The 19,670-nt window shown below is 43.9% G+C and overlaps 1 protein-coding gene across 12 annotated transcripts in view; it reads left to right on the top strand.

The window, feature by feature from the left end:
• St6galnac3 (ST6 (alpha-N-acetyl-neuraminyl-2,3-beta-galactosyl-1,3)-N-acetylgalactosaminide alpha-2,6-sialyltransferase 3) overlaps positions 1 to 19,670 on the top strand; it is a 526,860-nt gene that overhangs the window by 316,485 nt on the left and 190,705 nt on the right. Inside the window, exon 4 of one of the 12 annotated variants that reach the window (XM_006501222.4) lies at positions 662 to 12,052. The exons of the other annotated variants lie outside the window; for them this stretch is intronic. Coding sequence (XP_006501285.1) covers positions 662 to 761 — 100 coding nt within the window. The 3' untranslated portion in view covers positions 762 to 12,052. Of the gene's footprint in view, positions 1 to 661; positions 12,053 to 19,670 lie in introns of those variants that run through there. 12 annotated transcript variants of the gene reach the window in all.

Raw genomic sequence — 19,670 nt, 5'->3', positions numbered from 1 at the left:
TCAAACTCGCAGAGCAGAGGCTGGTAGTGCCTTTATCTCCGTAGAGCCAGTCCTCAGCCTGAGGAGTGACTAACTTAGTTCAGATGTATCCCACACACTGTCTTCTTCCCCAAGCAGTATCTTAAAGCAAACTTCACACCTCATTGTGTTCCATCTTTAAATATCACTGCGTGTTTTAAAAGACAAAAGAAAAACCCACATCGTACATGGAAATGCAAACATGCCCTTGATAGCATCATGTGTTTCCTTGGCTTGCAGTGGTCGACAGTTGTCTGGTACATGTGATTCAAGCATTAGCATATGGTCCATGTATGATAATTGCATGGTGTAGTTCCAGTGTGTGTATTTACAGTGAAGCCATTTCCCTACACCACTTTTCATTGAAGAAACCCAGCCGCCTGGGTGTTTTACCATCTAGTTAGTTTTATTAACTTCACCTCATGTTATTTCTTCCACGTTGGTTTATATGCATTGAGAACGAATGCCTAGACTCAGATCCAATTAGTATTTATTCCTTTGCCAAGAGCATCATGTGATCCTTGTCAAGGAAGTACTCCTTACAGTTTCCTCTTTTTACAGTAGAAACACTAATGGTAACTGTCTAGAGTCAAGAGCTTATTAGGGTTACAAAACGGTGGTGTTTTATCTTCTGTTTTTATAGAGAGAAAGTTGGCCTCATTTGGTTACCAGGACATAGAAGACAGCACCGCCTCTTACCGACTGGGTCCGATGCATCAGTGCCTTGGCATCCTGTGCACTGACTTACATGTTTATGACTTCTCGTATTTACATGCTGACTAACAGTCAAGTGTGTCTGTATTTTAGTCATTCAATTTATTTTAAAGCATAACTTATGCTCCGAATGTCTTATTTTAGCCTCTGGGAACCTCTTCATGTTGACTTAGCATGCTTTTGATGCTCAGGAAAGGCCATGCATAGTTTTCCTCTTTCCTAGTATTGTTGGGTCTTCAGCTCTCATCCACCCATACCTTTCTGCCCATATTCCGACGTTCGCCAAAGAGCCTTGATTCTCTTAGCTGCTAAAAGAACATAACCATAGCACTATGGCATCCATTATTGCAAGACTGGGTTTTTCTTTCTTGGCCTTTAGAGTGGGCAGAGATAACCAATATATGCTGTGTGTCTTGTCTGTAAATAAGATTATCATGGTGTTCAAATGCAGTCTTTTCATTCTAACCCAGGCCTACCAGACTTTTATTTTAACATACATGTCTTACAGTATCTTACCGTCTTGTCTTCTGTCTGGCAGGCTGCCATTTAAAATCCCCATTTCCTCTACCTTATAATACACGGTAACCTTCAAGTAATGGTGAATCAGCTATGTGATCATTGCCAGCCTGTTAGGGGAACTGTGCATGGAAGATGTTTAAAGGTCAGGTATGGGTGCTAAATGCATAAGGCTGCATTCACTTGGTGTGTGCTGGGATGTGTTTCCCCCTCCCCCCCAAATTGCAATATTTCCCTCTCAAGTAACTAGGGGTGGGTGTTACCCTGGGCACACATAGACACACACACACAATGGACTAGGGGTGGGTGTTACCCTGGGCACACATAGACACACACACAATGGACTAGGGGCGGGTGTTATCCTGGGCACACACAGACACACACACAATGGACTAGGGGTGGGTGTTACCCTGGGCACACATAGACACACACACAATGGACTTGGGAACCAGACTTCCATTTAAATCCACTTTTGTTTCAGTCTGTCCACTCTTACTGTCAGAATTCATCAGCAATATCATTTTCATCTTAGATATGTTTGGTGGAGATAAAGCTCAAGACCTTTGACATGACAGGTAAACACTGTACCACTGAGACAACATCCCCAATTCATCACATTCTCACGGAGAGATCATGTCACTGTCGATTCATGGGCCTAAAATGTTGATGTCACTGTTACTTAAGATTTTTTTTTATATAGAGATATTATTAGGTTCAGTTTCTTGAAGGAAAATACTTCTTAGTTTCTTTTCTTCAGTCATCAAAGTTCTGTTTGAAAAATACAGCCTTGGGCTGGTGAGATGGCTCAGTGGATCAACCAAGGTGTTTACCTCCAATTCAAAGACCAGAGTTTGATCTCTGGGACCCAGTATGTGGACGGAGAGAACTGATTCTCGACAGCTGTTCCCTAACCTCCCCACGCTCTCTGTGGTGCATGCGTGGGTATGAGCTGCCACTGTCACTTCCCCACCACAAATGAATAAATGTTAGCTAAGTATATTTTCATTTTCCCAGAGGCTTCCTCTTTCTTGTGAGACTCCTTACTGAGGAAATGTGCTGTTGGGTAAGCATTGCTCAAAGGCTTGAGTTTCTTGGAACAATGCTAGACTAACCCTTAAGTATATTGAGAGACTTTTTCAAACCTAAGAGAATTAATTTGTTCTTGTATTATTTACTGCCTAAAACTCCTTGGCTTGTCTGTCAGTGTGCCCCTGTGGGGGAGCCTGAGAGCCTTGAGTGGACTCTCAGTTCTTCCGTATGAAGGAGCCAGCTTTCTCTAGAATCCTCTGATCGTTGGACAATGGCCACTTTTATAGTTGTTCTTACCGAATCCAATTCTGGTAAACAAGAATTATGAATTCTGCAGACCTCCCTTGCCTCCCAGAAACCTTTGGAGTAAAAGGTTTTTATATTCAAAACATTCCGACCAAAATGTCTCTTTGCTTCCTTTTTGAATGATTGGTATGCATACATAACAGTAGCATGCTGGCAGCCAGCATTTACCCTAATACATCTTAAGATGAAATCCCCCTGGAGGTGCTCCTGCGCCGACGGTGGCACATGGTGCCTCTCTCCCGAATGATGAGAGTATGCGCGTGGCGTGCATAGACACAGGGGGAATATTAAGTTCTCAGAAGGCCACAGGCACACCACGAGCACTATGCTCTAACCTCTGGCAGGTGGGCAATTGCAGCTTGCTTCCCACTTCAGAAACATGTCGGCAGATGTAGGCACATTATTTAATTAACTAATAATTGAGAAAGCTATAGTCACTATTAAAAGAGCAAAGCTAATTCTGGGCTGATAAAGGACTCTTAGCTGCCCTAAATAGGTCGTAATTAGCTGGCAGCGGTGTAGCTCCACCTTCAGGGATGGGTGAAATTAATGAAAGCTGGCAGTGAATGAAACTGCATTTCATGCTCCTGCCTCAGGTAAAGAGGGTGAGGAGAGAGTGAGTCGCTTTTTAGGGCCATTTAGGAAGCAGAGGACATGACAGCCACTGCCAGGAAGTACAGAGAGCATGGGACATTGGTTTGTATATATCAAGTTCTCTGCTGCCTTTCTGCCAGAGAACTCCATCATTGGTACTCAGTCTCCAGGAGAGAGAGATAAGCCAGAGATGTGCCAGCCCTCATTGACATCCAGTGGTGACAGTCCCCTTTGTCTAGCCAGGGTCTTAAAGGTAGCATGAGTCTCACTCTTTCTACTGGGTCATTTTTGAAAGTTTCTTCTATTCACTCTAGGGATTAAATTGACTCACACCTCTTGGGTTTTCAAACTCTAGGTTGAGGTGTATTACATCTCCTCTGAGTATCCGAGGTCCCTGTGAGCTCCCCCTACCACTGTACCAAGGCAAACAGCTTCAAAGACCACAGTGTAGGAAGAAGAGTCAAAAACAAGTCATACAAGCTACCTTAGTTAGCCAAAGCCAAAGAAGTGTTATTGTTGTATGCTGACTCCAGAGACAGAGCTGTCTAGCTGATCCTAACTTTCAGTAAATAGCTCCTAACCTCAGAAAAACCTGGACCAAGAGAAACACGAAAAGTGGAGCAAGCCTTGGAGGGAACAGACAGTATTAAAAACAGTGTTTCCTCTTTTTGTTCTTTTGAAGACTGTCATTGAAAATACACCGAAGCACCTTTTCCTCTGTAAGTGGAATTAATGGCCCTTCTCCAGCTGATTTATTTGGCAGGAACACAGAGTTCATACAACAGTTGTGGGCAGACCTGTTGGACTCCCAAGTCACAAAAGTATTATAAGGCACCTAGGACTGTGGCTTTGTGCTAACAAGCATCCAGGCACAGGGAACTTCCATCTTCCCATTATTAAGTGGCCGGTATAGGTACCTCTGTAACGTGCAGATACTGGAGATTAAAAATCCTAGGAGAAAGCCAGGCATGGTGGTGCACGCACTCGGGAGGCAGAAGCAGGTGGATTTCTGAGTTCGAGGCCAGCCTGGTCTGCAAAGTGAGTTCTAGGACAGCCAGGACTACACAGAGAAACCCTGTCTCGAAAAAAAAAAAAAATCCTAGAAGAAGACAGCATCTCTTAGTAACAGCAACATAGAATGTACTGACTTCTGTGAATTTAAAACTCTCCTCTCCTCTCTCTCTCTCTCTCTCTCTCTCACACACACACACACACACACACTTGTACACACACATGATGGGAGAGAAGGAGGAGAGAAAGAGAGAGACAGACAGAGTTAAGTAGAGAGATTATGCTATGTAGAAATTTCCAGCAGACAGTTGCACTGAATATCCCTCTCCACATAGCGGCTTCTGAGCACTGCGCAGGCGTTGCCTGTTTGACAGGACACTGTGCAAGCCGCAGGCTGAGTCTAGAACTGGGCTTTCCAGGCCTTCTCTAAGGGGTGCTTGTTTGTTTTAGGTTTTGTCTCACATTCAACTCTCTACTTCTGTTATTTGGATTTCTTCTGGCCATATATTTATTTACTTACTTAGACTGTCTTTCTCTCATCAAGACTAGGTCACCACTAAGGGAGTTAAGATTTGTGAGCCAAAAACAGTCTCTTTCTCTGTGTTCTTTTAAAAATAGACTTGAGGACCGAAGAGATGGCTCAGTAGTTAGGACCACGTGCTGCTCTTGCAGAGACCCAAGTTCAGATCCCAGCACTCATGTCAGACAGCCCTCAACCCTATAATGCCTGTGTCATGGGGATCTGATATCTCTGGTTGCCACAGTCACCTGACTCCCATGCATGTGGCCCCACACATGCACACATAATTTAAAGTAAAATAAATCTTTAAAAAATGAACAAAATATGTTTCTTTTTTGTTTGTTTGTTTGTTTGTTTTCACTTAATCTTGTTAGGTTCATCCGCACTTCTAGAGTTTAACTGCTTAAACCATCACTTCAGAGCGCCCTGCAGAATGCACAGAGTGCTGGCGCCTGCAGATTGCCTCTGTGGGGTGCTTCCTTCTGGAAACATTTCTTCATAGCTATAGAAAAGACTCCATTGAATTAGAGTTCTTAGTGTAGCTCTTTTCCTTAATACAGAGTAGATTGTCTGAATCCGCAGAGTCCGCTCCAGACTTCGGTGTACATCTGGTTGATTGCTGATTCGGGCGATCTGGAGCCAGGGTGTAGAGTTTGCATTTTCAATGAGAGCCCAAGCCAGCTTAATGTCGCTCATCTGAGGAGGCCACCTTAAAATGTGCTATCTTGATTGTCTTGAAAGAAGGACAGAAAGTATCTCATTCAAAGATCAAGAATAGCTGTTTCTCAATTAACCATGGTAATCTTTAGTCAGATCCCGATTCTGTGGTCTTAAGCCAGGGCACGTATGTGATGCACTGTGTCCTTTGTCCATCTTTGTGGGACAGTGTCGTGAAGACTGGTACCCATCTCAATAGTAAAAGAAAGTGTACTGTTTACCATACGCCATCCCTTTTTCAGATAAGGGACCCTCAGGTGTCAGGGCTCCTTGGGTTCTCCTCAGTGATGGCCCACTTCACCTCCTCCATTATTTCCACTGCTGTGGCTATAGTGCAGTATTGCCTGCATCCCACACAGGTCACTATTCACCCATCCCACCTCCCCCACAGGTGACGACTCACCTGCCTCGCCTTTGTGCTTGTGCAGAGACGCTTCTTATGTGACTGGCCCTTTCATCACGAGTCACATGGACACAGGCCATGCTTCATCACCAAGTCAAGTGCCACTTCCTTCATGAAGCCTTTTGCAACGTGCCCAGCTAGAGCGTGTTTGCTCTGAAAGCCCATAGCATTATAAGCTTGAGGTTTTTTTTATAGAAACCATCACTTTTTATCATGCACCATTGCTGCTTAAGTCTAAGCACATCAGATGCTCCACAAACACCTCAAAAGGGTACGAGCTCTTATCCATTTGTTTCTCCAAGCACCATAGACTGCTTGACTTAATAGTCATCCAGTAAATATTTAATGGATGGATATAAATGAATACAAATCCTACCCAATACGTTTGTGAGTTCAAAAACCCTTTTTGTGAGCTGGAGATACAGCTTAGCGGTAGAGAGCTTGCCTGGTGTGTTCCAGGCCCCAGGTTCAATGCCCATTACTGAAAAAAACAACCTAGAAATCCCTTTGTTGTTTATGAAATACCAGTGAATTTCCGAGCAGTTTTATGTCATATAGGTGGCTCACAGCAAAGTTGAATGGATAAATTGTAGGGCTGAATTCTGATAGAAAAGTCTCCACAGTTCTATTCAGAGAGACCACCTGTGCTGTCTTAGCCAAAGGTTGGCAAATCTGTTACCTTTTCTAGGGTTTTCATGGCTGGGTGCTGGGTTTGTAATAAGTCACTGACAGATCCATTCTTCAAAGGCAGTCTTCTATTTTAGTTTCTCAACAGTGGTAAAGCAGGTTCCAAAATCTCACTCAAAATTCTCTTAGCTGCCAGTTGCTTCATGAACAGACCCACCCAGAGAACCTGAACCCACCAACACTCTTGATCCTCAGGAGGCAAATGTCACAGTTACCCAGAGCAGAAACAAAAACAAAAGACCCAAGCACAGGACGAAAGCTTCTAGCAAAAGCATCTGGGTTTCATTCTTCAGGTATGCCTCTTGAGTTGTCCTAAAACACACACACACACACACACACACACACACACACACACACACACAGACACACACATATCTGTACACACTCTCTCTCACACACACTCACACGTACATAACATTTTCTTCTTTGATAGGAAATCTATAAATTATTACACTGGGAACACTAAATAATTTCATGATGAGCCTAGAGAAAAGAAAAAATGGCAGCTATATCTTCTAGTCCTCTGCATAAATGGTTGATGGGTTTGTGTCCTACACTTGAAGGGAAATTATTGAAAACATTTCTTTTATACAATTCAGCTCATGCCCCTCTTTGGTCAAACTCTGTGATAGCCCTCTTCCATATTTTAAAAATTGAATTCATATCTTCATAACCCACTCTACTGGTTTTGGTTTTAATGTAGTTGTTTGGGACAAGGTGCTAAGCAGGCCTACAACTTGCCTCTTGCTTCTATGTCCTGTGTGGTCTGTAACCGTACCCGGTGTTACCACCACATGTGATGTATATGGCGCGTGGCTCCCAGGGTTTCTGGTGGGGTCCTGGTCCCTTATTTACTCTCTTAGATTTGTATGTCTGACTAACACCTTGTTCCCTTTGCTTTGTCAACCTAGACACCTGGCATGCTTGCCTTGGGTACTGTCACTCTAGCACATTGCCAGGATATTCTTCCTCCCATGTAGTGCAGAGCCAGCTCAGTGAGCATGCCTGAAACAGAAACATGGACTTCTTATGTCCGGCATGGCCAACTCTTACCTTGTTCCACGTTTCCTTCTTTTACATCATGGCCTTTCAAATCTACTGTAGTCTGTGATGTGTTTGTTTACTTCCTTGCCTGTTTCTTTTGTGTGTATTCCCTTCTAGGACATAATGTTCCCTAGGGAAGAGTTCACTGTTTTGTCCACTCACACAGACCAAGGACCTCAAATAATTCAGGTTATACAATAAATAATCAATATTTTTTGGTGGTGAATGACCTAAAGATAAACATAGATATAGGTGATCTTGTAAAACTAGTCTTTCAAGTATCTGGAAAACAAAGAAAGAGTTGCATGCTTTCAGGGAGAGCCTCAAATGTAGGCAAAGCAGTGGGTTCCTTCCAGCAGAGACTGCTAGCTCAGAAATGCTAGGATGGGAGTTGTGTTATTCAAAAGAAACACTGTTTTGCCTAAGTAACTACCCTGAGTGATTTTCATTCCTTAATATATGGTCTGGTAGTTAAAATGTCATGGGCTAGAGTGGGTAATTGACTTGCTCTCCAGTAAGGGCAGCAACATTCTTTTAGCTGAGTTGGGGGAACAGTGATTCTAAAGTATGAGCCTAGGTCAGGCTCACCTGGGAGCTGACTGAACACTCAGAGCTCGGCTCCTGCTGGAGTGCCCTACTTGACTTTTCTGAACTACACCTCAACTCAAGAGCTCTGTCTTTCTAGGAAATGGCCAGGTAGTGCTGCGTAGATTCCAGGTCCACCCTGAGAGGGACTGTGCGGAGAGGGTAATATTCAGTTATTTTATCTGTATTTAGTTAAAACTCAGTTGTATGAGCCTAACATAGTTATAGATAGCCTCTTACCCATGGTGTAGTGTCGTATAAGTGTCTAGAATTCTTTTCTCTGATACTTTAGTGGCAGAGGAACCTTCAGCTCAGCGTGAATGCCCGTGCAGCGCTGTCATTTCGTCTGTCACTGTCTTAAGCTTGTGCCCCTCCTCGACCGTGTCAGATGTTGCTCATTAGTGTGTAAGGGTGCAGCACTTTATCACTGTAGGTAGAGAACTGATGCTCACTCTGTCCTGCCCCTGAGTGAAGCATGGACTTGTAGGTGTGTGCTCACTCTGCTGTGGCTTTCCAATCAGGTGTTTATTTCCCTAACAAAGCGTAAGCTCATTGCTTCCTCTCTGTCCTGCTTTTCCCTCCAGTTACATCGCTTTGAAGTTCCTTTACCACTGTTTGAACACAGTGCTCATCACAGCCTTACCTCTGCTGGTGTGTAATTTCTCTGTTGCTTGAATTAGCCACACGAGGTGGTTATCTTGGATGCATGCCCGTGATTTAAGATAATGAATAACACTTCATTGTCTGATTCATCCAACCAGATGGGTAGCCCATCATTATGACAACACATTCAGGCATTGTTTTCCATTCACCATGTCTCCCCCCATGCAGAAGGTAAAGGAAGGAAGCACAATCAGTGAATGCCATTTTTAAAGGTTGAAACTCTGAGACGCCAGCACAAACATGGGCAGCCTTTTCTAGAAACAACGAGACTGTGTGAAGTAAAGAACTGCTTAAAATTTAGGGACTGGGGCAAATCTGTATATTAAGTATTCAATACGTAGAATTTGAAAAATGTTTTTCATTAAAAAGAGAAACTACTGGATACTTCATGCAAAGGCATGGTTGGGTGCGCAGTGCCATCTCCTGCCATGAACAGGTCATTTAGTGGTCCTAGAAAACTTCTCTACGTGGTTGTGGGGTTTTCTTGGGTCTTTATTGATTAGGGGTATGAGAAGATGTAGTGGGATTTTCTAGAAAGGTAGATGGTCTGTTAAGGTGGTTCTTTTTGTTGAGAATCCCATTAAAGCTTTATGAACTAAGTTGTGCATGTCCTTGTACTGATGTGAGTGTTCTGGCCTAGTCGGTCACCGTGGAAGAGCAAGGCATAGTTCCTGATTCAAGGTCACTGCCCCAACACATTTATCTTAGTTTTCCATTTCTTTTTCTTTTTCTCTTCTTTCCTATTGCTGTGATAAAATTCTTTTGCAAAAGCAACTTATGAGGGAAAGGGCTTGGTTTAGCTCATCGTTCAAGCCATACTTGGTCATGGCATCAGTAATTTGGAAGCATCTGGTCACATTACAGCCATAGTCAGAAAAAAAAAAAAAAAAAAAGCAATGACTGTCACAGGCTAGAGCTTAGCTTGCTTTCCCAACTTTTATACAGTCCAGAATCCCAGATGGGGATTGGAGATACCCACAGTGTGCAGGGCTTTCTACCTCAGTTGTCCTAATCAAGATAACCCCCCACCTACAGACACACACACACACACACACACACACACACACACACATTATCTCTCAGTTGATACTAGATTTTGCCAGGTTGACAGTTGACACCACCTGCAGCCATGTTTTGTATTTCTGTTGTGTTTATCCTCATCCGTTGGGCTGCAACAGATACCGTCAGCTCCACTTAGGAGCGCATTAGCATTGAACTTCCATCAGTGGAGCACTTCTCAGTTGTTTGTGCTCCGTGGAGATTGCCATGCCTCTGCCGCTTTCCTTCTCTTGACCTCCAGTGGGAGCCATCCAAGAGCTTAGCATCCTACCCTAGCTAGGGGAAATCGTGAGCTACTTGCAGCTCTGTCACCTGGACCAAATACAGAAAATAAGAAGAGCAGAAACTGCAGTAAAACTGGCACACCCTACTTCCCGAGCAGGTGGATGCTTGATGGGCAGAGAGTTTCTGGTGTTTCTGCTGCCAGGCACATTGTGGCTGTTCAATAAATATTAAATAATAAGAAGAATTTCCTAATTACGACGCACATTTTCCTCTATCAAGCAGATGGTGCTCTATAGGAGCGGGCCATTATTTATAAGTGTGACACAAGGTGCTGGCAATTGTATGTGAAATGCGGCTCTCACTTCAGTTGCTGGTTATATGCTACAGCAAAGTTTGATCAATATTAGTTAATGTTTTTGATTTAAAAAAAAAAGCCTGTGACTAGAGAGATGGACTTTTTGTGTCCGTGTCTGTAATCCTGCCATCGAGATGATTAATAGAGGCTTCAGCTGTAAATTCATCCCTTATAATGTGATATAAAAGGCCTCTGAGCAGGCAGCACGGTGTGAACTGCGAGTCTCGTCCCCCCTGCCTTCTATGGGAGTTTTCCTTTCAAGTCCTTGGACTGTCTCTGTGGTTGCTAAGGCAAGATGCACAGACCTCTCTGATATTCTCGTGGCTCAGAGCCATAACTGAAACCTCACAGGGACTAAGGAGAACTAATTAGGTGTTCCCAAAATACACATCATTTTATGATTTTGCACATCACCGTGATGAAAATAACAGTCTAATTCCATCAAGTCATGTAAATTATAGCGAGGGGGACGATGAGAGGCGGCAATCCTCCCTCCTTCAGAGACGTTAACTCGGTTGTCAGCACATCCACAGGTCCAGAAATCACAAAAAAGAGGCACAACTTTGTAGTGCAAGTGAGGTTTGGTGATCATCTATGGCTTCCATTTCTTTTTTTTTTTTTTTTTTTTTGAATGATATTTTTATTTTATTTTTTTTTCCATTTTTTATTAGGTATTTAGCTCATTTACATTTCCAATGCTATACCAAAAGTCCCCCTTACCCACCCACCCCCACTCCCCTACCCACCCACTCCCCCCCTTTGGCCCTGGCGTTCCCCTGTACCGGGGCACACAAAGTCTGCGTGTCCAATGGGCCTCTCTTTCCAGTGATGGCCGACTAGGCCATCTTTTGATACATATGCAGCTAGAGTCAAGAGCTCAGGGGTACTGGTTAGTTCATAATGTTGTTCCACCTATAGGGTTGAAGATCCCTTTAGCTCCTTGGGTACTTTCTCTAGCTCCTCCATTGGGAGCCCTGTGATCCATCCATTAGCTGACTGTGAGCATCCACTTCTGTGTTTGCTAGGCCCCGGCATAGTCTCACAAGAGACAGCTACATATGGCTTCCATTTCTAAAGTGCGCTTCTATGAAGGGTCTGTGCACATGCAAGCATTCAAGCGTCTGTTAGGAGCTGAGGCAGCTGCATCCCTTCTCATCAAAGATAGAGAGCATCCTGCTTACTAACACACCCACATGCACTCCTACTAAGCTCCTCTACTAAGGAGGGGCGCTCCTGGGTTTGATAGGCAGCTCAGAGAGTAGCTTCATTCATGCCTTCTGCAGATGTCTCCCGAGCACATATTCCCTGGGTGATAAGTAGGTGTCAGACATTGTCCAGATGCAGAGGCGCTGTTGATGTTTGAGACACGTTCTCTGGCTGAGGCTCTGGCATGTGTAGGCAGGTTCTCTACATCCGGTCTCACCTCCTTGTTTTTAATATTTATAAATAACACTCATCAGGATGTCAGTAGGTAGGAAGTGAAAGTAGCTGAGAAACCTGGCCAAGACGAAGCAAATCCCAGCGTGAGTTAAAAAGATGCTGCCCCCAAGGATATGCAGTGAGCCGAGATGGATTCTCGAGGCAAAAAAAAAAAAAAAAAAAAAAAAAAGAAGTCTTATGCTGAAGTCTAGGCTCTACCTCACAGATGGGCAATCCATGGGCTAGAGATTGCATCTGAATTCCCTACAGACCCGTTAGGAAATCAAGACCATGTACTTCTAAAGCCCGGCGTCTGCCCAGAATATGAACTCATAAATATGTTAGCTTAAGTAAAGCTTATGATAATGCACATGAATCATGTTCCTACTTTGAAAAGCACAGACCCCATAATTCAATACTTCTGGGACATCTCCAGATAGCTGCAGGAGTTTTCTCCTTCATTTATTCTCTTAGGCCTTGACTCAGATGACACCTTGTCAGAGAGCCCTTCCCTGGCAACACCCCCTACCACCCCTCTCTGACCTGGGCATCAAACTCCATTTTCCAGATGTCATTTACTACTGTGTGACAAGTTGCAATTTCCACTTACTCTATGAGAGACTTAGGCAAGGGCGGATGGACTCGACGCTCTATCCTGTCCTTCAGAGTGAACCTAACACACAGCATCACCCAGTCCTTGAGGGGAGTGATGTGGCTTTGAGGGATGGTAGCTCATTAACACTAGAAGCAGTGTTAGCCAGGCTCTCTTAGGATTAGATCTCTCATGCCCTGACCTAACCTAGTCCCTGAGATTCTTCGGGCTGAGGGGCATGCAATGCAGTATGCCTTGGTGTGACTTTTCCAAAGTGAACTTTATGCTTTGAATGGTGTGATTTGTGAGAAATGATGTATTTGCTAGTTAGCATTTAATTTGTTTTTCTGTTTTCCTAAATCTAAGACAAATACAATTTCCATCAGAAATTCTGGTAACTAGGGAGCCCATATTGAAACAATATAGTTCTGCTCAAAAGCCTGGAAGGCAAATGTTTCAGTCAGGTTCTGTATTGAGGGGGAAAAATTAAACTATCCCTGCTCAACTTTCTGAGATTTCATATATAGCTCAAGAATCTCCACAAACAAGTCTAGTGGGCGAAGAGAAAGGGGGGGAGGAGATGGGGAGCTAAAAATGAGTCCAGCGCATTTATTTTACAGGCAAGAAAAGCTAAGATCAAAACAAATGTAGTGACTCTGCCAGAAGTCCATGCATTTCTGTGGGGCTTTGCTCCAGGAACCTCTGCCAGGCTGGTATACTGCTCGCTGGCTGCTGTGCCTCCCCCACTCTGGACACCCACGGCAGTGTGGTCCACTGCTTCCTTGTGAAGGATCTCCTATGGCCTTTTAGCCCGAAGAGTCTCAAGGACTAGAACCTGGGGCTCTGATTTTGTCCATTCTGTGGCATGCCATATATATATATATATATATATATATATATATATATATATATATATATATATATATACACACACACACACATATCCATTTGAGTATGTTGTTCTGGAAACAGAAAAAAAGAGAGGATTTAAATCATATTATCAAATAATTCTAGACCATACCTTCTGAGCGCTTGGAACAGTGTCTTTCCTCAGGGAAGGACACTGGTCACGTAGATGAGGGTGGGGTTTGGGGGGGGGGCACTTGTTAGATTTTTATCAGCTTGACAGAAGCTGGGTCATCTGGGAAGTGGGAACCTCACATAAGGAATTGCTTCTATCTGATTGGCCTGTGGGGGTGTTTATTTAATAGTTGATAGGGGACCAGCCGGTTCTCAGCAGGTGGTCTTGGATGGTGTAAGCAAGCAGTCTGAGTAGGCTATGGAGAGTAAGCCCTAAGCAGTGTACCACTGTGGCTTCTATCTCTGCTTCTGCTTGAGGTCCTACCTTGGCTTTCCTCAATGACAGTTACGTACGTATGTGTGTGTGTGTGTGTGTGTGTGTGTGTGTGTGTGTGTGTGTGTGTGTGTGTGCTCATGCCAAATGAACACCTTTTTTCCCAAGTTGCTTTTGCTCAAGATAAGAAAGTAAACTAGGGCATAATAGACACAAAGGCACATAAGATAAGCCCCTTTGAAAGCTGGAATTTAAATCTTTGCAGTTTGAAGTTCCCTCCAGAAACCATACCCGCCTGTGGGACTTTCAATGAGAAGAGTCGCCAGAGGCTTCTGTATCTCAGCACTTAAGTCTCCAGTTAGCGACACTGTACAGATGTGACTGGGCCTTCAGAAGGCACAGATGTCCTGAGGACAGACAGGCCTTGAGAGCTTACACCCTCTTCCTACTTCCTGTACTCTGTCTGTTTCCTGTGTGTGTGTATGGAAACGTGGTCACCTTCCTGATTCCGATGCCGCCCGTACTTCCTGCTATTAAGGGACACGATCTGTCTGGAACTGTAAGATAAAATAAACACTTTCATCAGTAACTTGGTTTTAGTCATGATTGTTATCAGGACAACAGGAACTGATATGCAACCCTGTTGCATTTATGGGAGACGCACAGTTTCACAGGGCCACGGTGTACCTTACAACTGAGTAAGGCAGCTGCCAGTTGCCAGCTGCCAGGTGTCATCAGGCTGGACTCCGAACCCCTGATGTGTCTCTCAGAACAAATACAGTCAGATTCTTTTCTCAGAGAACGTGGCGGAGGCATGATACTTCAGAGGGACACTGCTAGTTGTTTTAAAAGACCCACAGAGTGATGACTCCCCTACGTTCCGACTCAGGAGAGGTGACACTCCAAATCACTCACAAGAAACAGTCTTGATGCAAACCGCAAGAGGACTTTTATTCCAGGAGTGCTCTGGGGCCCATAGTTGTACACCATGTGGGGGAGGACTGTGGAGCCCCGAGTAGCTGGGGAAGAGGGTATTTAAAAGAAAAAAAAACACAACTCGAGGGGGTGGGGAGGGTGTTATTGGAAAATACCAAAAATACCAGTTAAGAGTCTCGAGGAAGTGGAAGTAACAAGAATACCTGGTAATTGTGTGGTTATTTCTCAAGACAGTTTCTATGAGCCTCTAACAATAGCAAATTTGCATAGTGGGTTCCATGAACAGTCAGGGTGACTTTTTTTTTTTTTTTTTTGGAACAAACACTCCCTGAACCCAGGAAGTAGGTGAGTGGAGGAATGTCACTATCTGTTTCATGATTAGCATGCCTTGGAGCATTGAGTCACAAAGGTCACATTCTCAAGCCTGGGCCTAACTAAAGGCCTACTCTTTTTGTTTTTATGTTATACTTTTTCAGTTTTCCTTAGGATCCTTACCTCAGTGATGAGATCTGGATCAAGTCTCAGTGGATCAAGTCTGTAGAGTGAGCATCTGCAGTCACAGCTTCCTCTACCTTCTGTCTGCTTACAGTTCCCTCGCTCCTCGCCTCTTCAGAGGCGAATCACTGTCCATCAGCATTTTTCTACTTCACACACAATCCTGAAGTTGAACCATTGAAAAATTTCCCCAGAAATGGCTCTGTGGTTTTTTAAAATTTAATTCTCTGCATGATAAAAACCGTTTAAGACATATTTCAAAGCCCAGGCTATTGAATATTTTATATGGGAAACTGTCTTAGAAGAAGTTGAGGACTTAAGGCCACAAAAGGAAAAAAAATGAGGGAAAATAGCCCAGAAGAAACCATGGAAATCAGAATCTCTCCTAGAGAATGGTCATCTCTTATGTCTTCTACTCCACCTCGCCACCTCCTCAGGTGCACACTGAGCATGGCAGTCATTCTCCTGTTTATTCCATGTCTCTGCAATCTGCCTTGTGACTGTCATATTGATTCCAAACTGTGGTCCTCATCAGTGTAGAAAATGGGGGCATTAATAACCTGGTCTCTGTGGACAGATCATAATAGGAACCCTTATAAGTAACTGCCCACTAATGGGAAAATTGAAAATATGCCCTGAATTATAATGTTCATGGTGTAACCATTAAAATTATAATTATGTCACAATGAAAGAACTCATTTTGTATTAGTTTATCTTTGCATAATGTTAATAGCTAATGAAAGTGTGACAATGACATCTAATTAAGCTTAACAACATCTCTGCACTTCTTTAACGCGGGCTATATTTTGTTTGCAATCATGTGTTGGGGACATTAGTGCGGCAAGGTCTATCTCTAATAGAAAGCTTGCAAGGCAAGACTCAGCCTTGTGAGAAATTGGTCTTGTGATGAATGGAATGACCACTTGGGCTGGACCTGGGAACTCCATACCGAGAGGAGCACTGGAGGAGGCTTTGGTCTCCAGAGCTAGTATGGAGATGTCACCTCCAGCCTTGGCAGTGGAGCTGGAGGTCACAGTATCTACACCAGTTCATATTGTTGTTCCTCCTATAGGGCTGCAGACCCCTTCAGCTCAGAGCCTCTTTTTCTTTCTTTCTTTTTTTTTTTTAAGATTTATTTATTTATTATATGTAAGTACACTGTAGCTGTCTTCAGACGCACCAGAAGAGGGCATCAGATCTCATTACGGATGGTTGTGAGCCACCATGTGGTTGTTGGGATTTGAACTCAGGACCTTCGGAAAAGCAGTCAGTGCTCTTGCCCGCTGAGCCATCTCGCCAGCCCTCAGAGCCTCTTTCTTAAGGGCTATTGTAAAACCACAGAATCAGGTGCTGTCCCCTCTGCCATTAACCCAAAGGCCTCCTCCTGGGGGGATTGCTGTTGCCATAAATCTCTCCAACCCAAATGTCTGGCAATGAAAACACAACTCAGCCTAAGCTGGGCAGATCTACCACTACACCACCATCTTCCACATCTATGAGACCTCTTAGAACTTTCAGCTTTTCCAGGCCATGTGCTTCTGCTCTGCTTTTCTTCTTCCTCCTCCTCCTCTGCATCCTCTCCCTCTTCCATTTTTTTTTCTTCTTCTTCCTCCCCACCTTCCGCTCCACTTTCCCTTTAATCTGCCCAATCTACAGCTCTCCTTTATTTTACAAATTAAGGTGGGGAGCAGGTTTACAGGAAATCACCTGAGTGCTGACTCATTCCTTGTTCAGAGCCACCCACAGGAGAATGGAATTAACATCAAATATAATTAGCCCCAGGGCTATTCACAACAAAGTGCCACTTAAGCAGTGAATTTATGAGAGAGGACAGCCTAGCAGGGATCAGTGACAGACAACCCTGTCTGTTCCTCTCCAGCTGACAACTGCCAGCTCAGACCCCCTAAGGAGGACATTTTCCTTGCCCAGTTCCACAGCTGGTGATGTTTAGTGAACTCCAGAAGTAAAAGCAGGAGCTGTTAGCCTCCCCCTGTCACTAGCTCCAGAAGCCTGGGCAGGTGACTTCCACAGCTCTCTTCTTTCCATTGCAGTATATGTGAAGAGCTGCAGATGCAATGTTTGGTGGTTCTTTAAAAATAAATAAATAAATAAATAAATAAATAAATAAATAAATAATAAAAATTAAAAAAAAGTTACAGGCTATATAGATAATATTACAATGAAAATTATACTTTGGTTAAGAAATAAGTGAAATTTCAGGCAAATTCACCTATTTTTTTAAAGCCCTTAATATAGAGACAGATTTATCACAGGTTCTTCTGCTGCCTGTCTCTTTGGTTTTGGTTTGGTTTGGTTTCTTTCTCACATGCAACACACAGTTTTCTGTTTAGTCGGTGTCTTAGTCAAGGTTTCTATTCCTGCACAAACATCATGACCAAGAAACAAGTTGGGGAAGAAAGGGTTTATTCCGCTTATACTTCCAAATTGCTGTTCATCACCAAAGGAATTCAGGACTGGAACTCAAGCAGGTGAGAGAGCAGGAGCTGAAGCAGAAGCCATGGAGGGATGTTCTTTACTGGCTTGCTTCCCCTGGCTTGCTCAGCCTGCTCTCTTATAGAACCCAAGACTACCAGCCCAGAGATGGTCCCATCCACAAGGGGCCTTTCCCCCTTGATCACTAAATGAGTAAATGCTTTACAGCTGGATCTTGTGGAGGCATTTCCCCAACTGAAGCTCTTTTCTCTGTGATAACTCCAGCTGTGTCAAGTTGACACAAAACTAGCCAGTACAGTCGGGTTTTCCTGGAGACCTATTTCACGCCACATTCTCATCCACACAGAAAGAGTAACAAATGAAACAGGACATTCGGGTAGAATTAGAAGCTGGCTGGCCTTTGGTGTGTTTTGCTTATTAGGGCTCTACTTTTGCAACTTAAAGATTTCAAGATCCACCACAAAATTCAGCATAAGATAGAGAAGAATTCCAGGCATTCCCTGCCTTTGCACATGCTCAGTCCCACCCCACACTCCCAGGGCTGTGCACAACCCCTGCCAGGGTCTTTCATTGATTACAATGACTGAGAATACATTGATACGCCAGGACCTCCCAATCTGCCATTCATGTTGGGTGTATGCTGTAACGTTCATTCTGTAGGTCTGACAAATAATGGCACCACACAGTACTACCAGTATTCGAACGATCCCCCGTGGTCCTACTGTGTGCCTTCTTTCTCCTTCTACCAATAATACCAACCCTTTAGTATCTGTAGCTTTGCCAACTTTTTAGGTGTCAGGGAATTGGAATTGGATAGCATTCAAGATTTTCACTTGTAATGTGGGTTTATGATGCCTGCATGTCTGTTCACTGTCTGGTAGCTTATTTCTGTGTGGTGCTGAGTAACACTCCACTGTTACCACCACTGTGTCTTTCTATTTACCTAATAAAGGGCACCTTGGCTGCTTTCAGGTTCTCTCAGTTGAGAAAGAACATTCAATATTCCTTTATCATTTCTGACATCTAAATGCCTACCAGGAAGCCCTTGAGATGAAAGATTTATTTTGCTCCTGGTTTCAGAGGGCTCAGCCCATCATGGCAGGGAAGGGGAGACAAAGGGAGCCTTTTGCAGCATGGCAGCCAAGAATATGACAAAGGAGATCGCTGGTGCTTTGCTGAGCCACCTCTCTAGTCCCACATTGCTGCTCCTTTTTCAAGGAGACCTTGAACTGTGTCCCCTTCCTTGCTGACACCCCTCTCTTCCCTCTGGGTGTCTTTGTTCTCCCCAAGAACACTTATGCTCCCCCACCCCTGCCACTCAAGCATTCCCTTGCTATCAAGGGGGGTAGATAGACTGACATTCCCTTGCTATCACTGGGGTAGAGCCATCTGATCTCTGTCTTTTCTAGCTCCTTCTGCAAGCTTTTCCTGTCTTGTGTGTCTTTCAGATCTCTGGTGGTGCTTGTCATTCTTCTTAGATTTTGTTCTTTTTTGATTTCATTTTTCCTCATACTTCTGGCTTCCTTCTTTGCTTGCTCAGTTGGTTCATTTTTCTTTAAAGGAGGCAGAGAGCTTTCTGTCTATGCTCCTACTCGAGGTCTCGCTTTCTGTTGTATTTTATAGTGTGGGTATGTAGTTCATCTTAACATCCAGAGGGGTAGTTAGCTTTGTGGGTGGTGGGATACCAGAAGATTTCTGTTGTCTTGGTTACAGCATTATGTATTTTATAAAATTGTTGTTGGCACAGATGTGCAAATATTCATGGTTTGGAAGTAAAGACAGTCACAGTATTTCTTAGGAGTCCCTGGCTCTGGGTCTGGCTTCTAGTTCTTCCTCCAGACTCCCTTCCCTGGACTCTCTTCTCTATCAGACATAACTGCTGTGGCTGGCTGAGCCTGGGCCATTCAGATTGTGGAAGTAAGCCCAAAGTTAGCAAGAACCTATGAAACAAAGCCTGCTGGGCTTTCTGCTGCTCGCCACGCCTCGGCTCTCACCATCAGTTGCTCTTAGCAGAAGAGGTGCCAGGCCATAGCA

Source organism: Mus musculus, chromosome 3, assembly GCF_000001635.26.
Source record: "Mus musculus strain C57BL/6J chromosome 3, GRCm38.p6 C57BL/6J".
Classification (NCBI taxonomy): Eukaryota; Metazoa; Chordata; class Mammalia; order Rodentia; family Muridae; genus Mus; species Mus musculus.
This window is presented reverse-complemented; position numbering and strand designations above follow the sequence as displayed.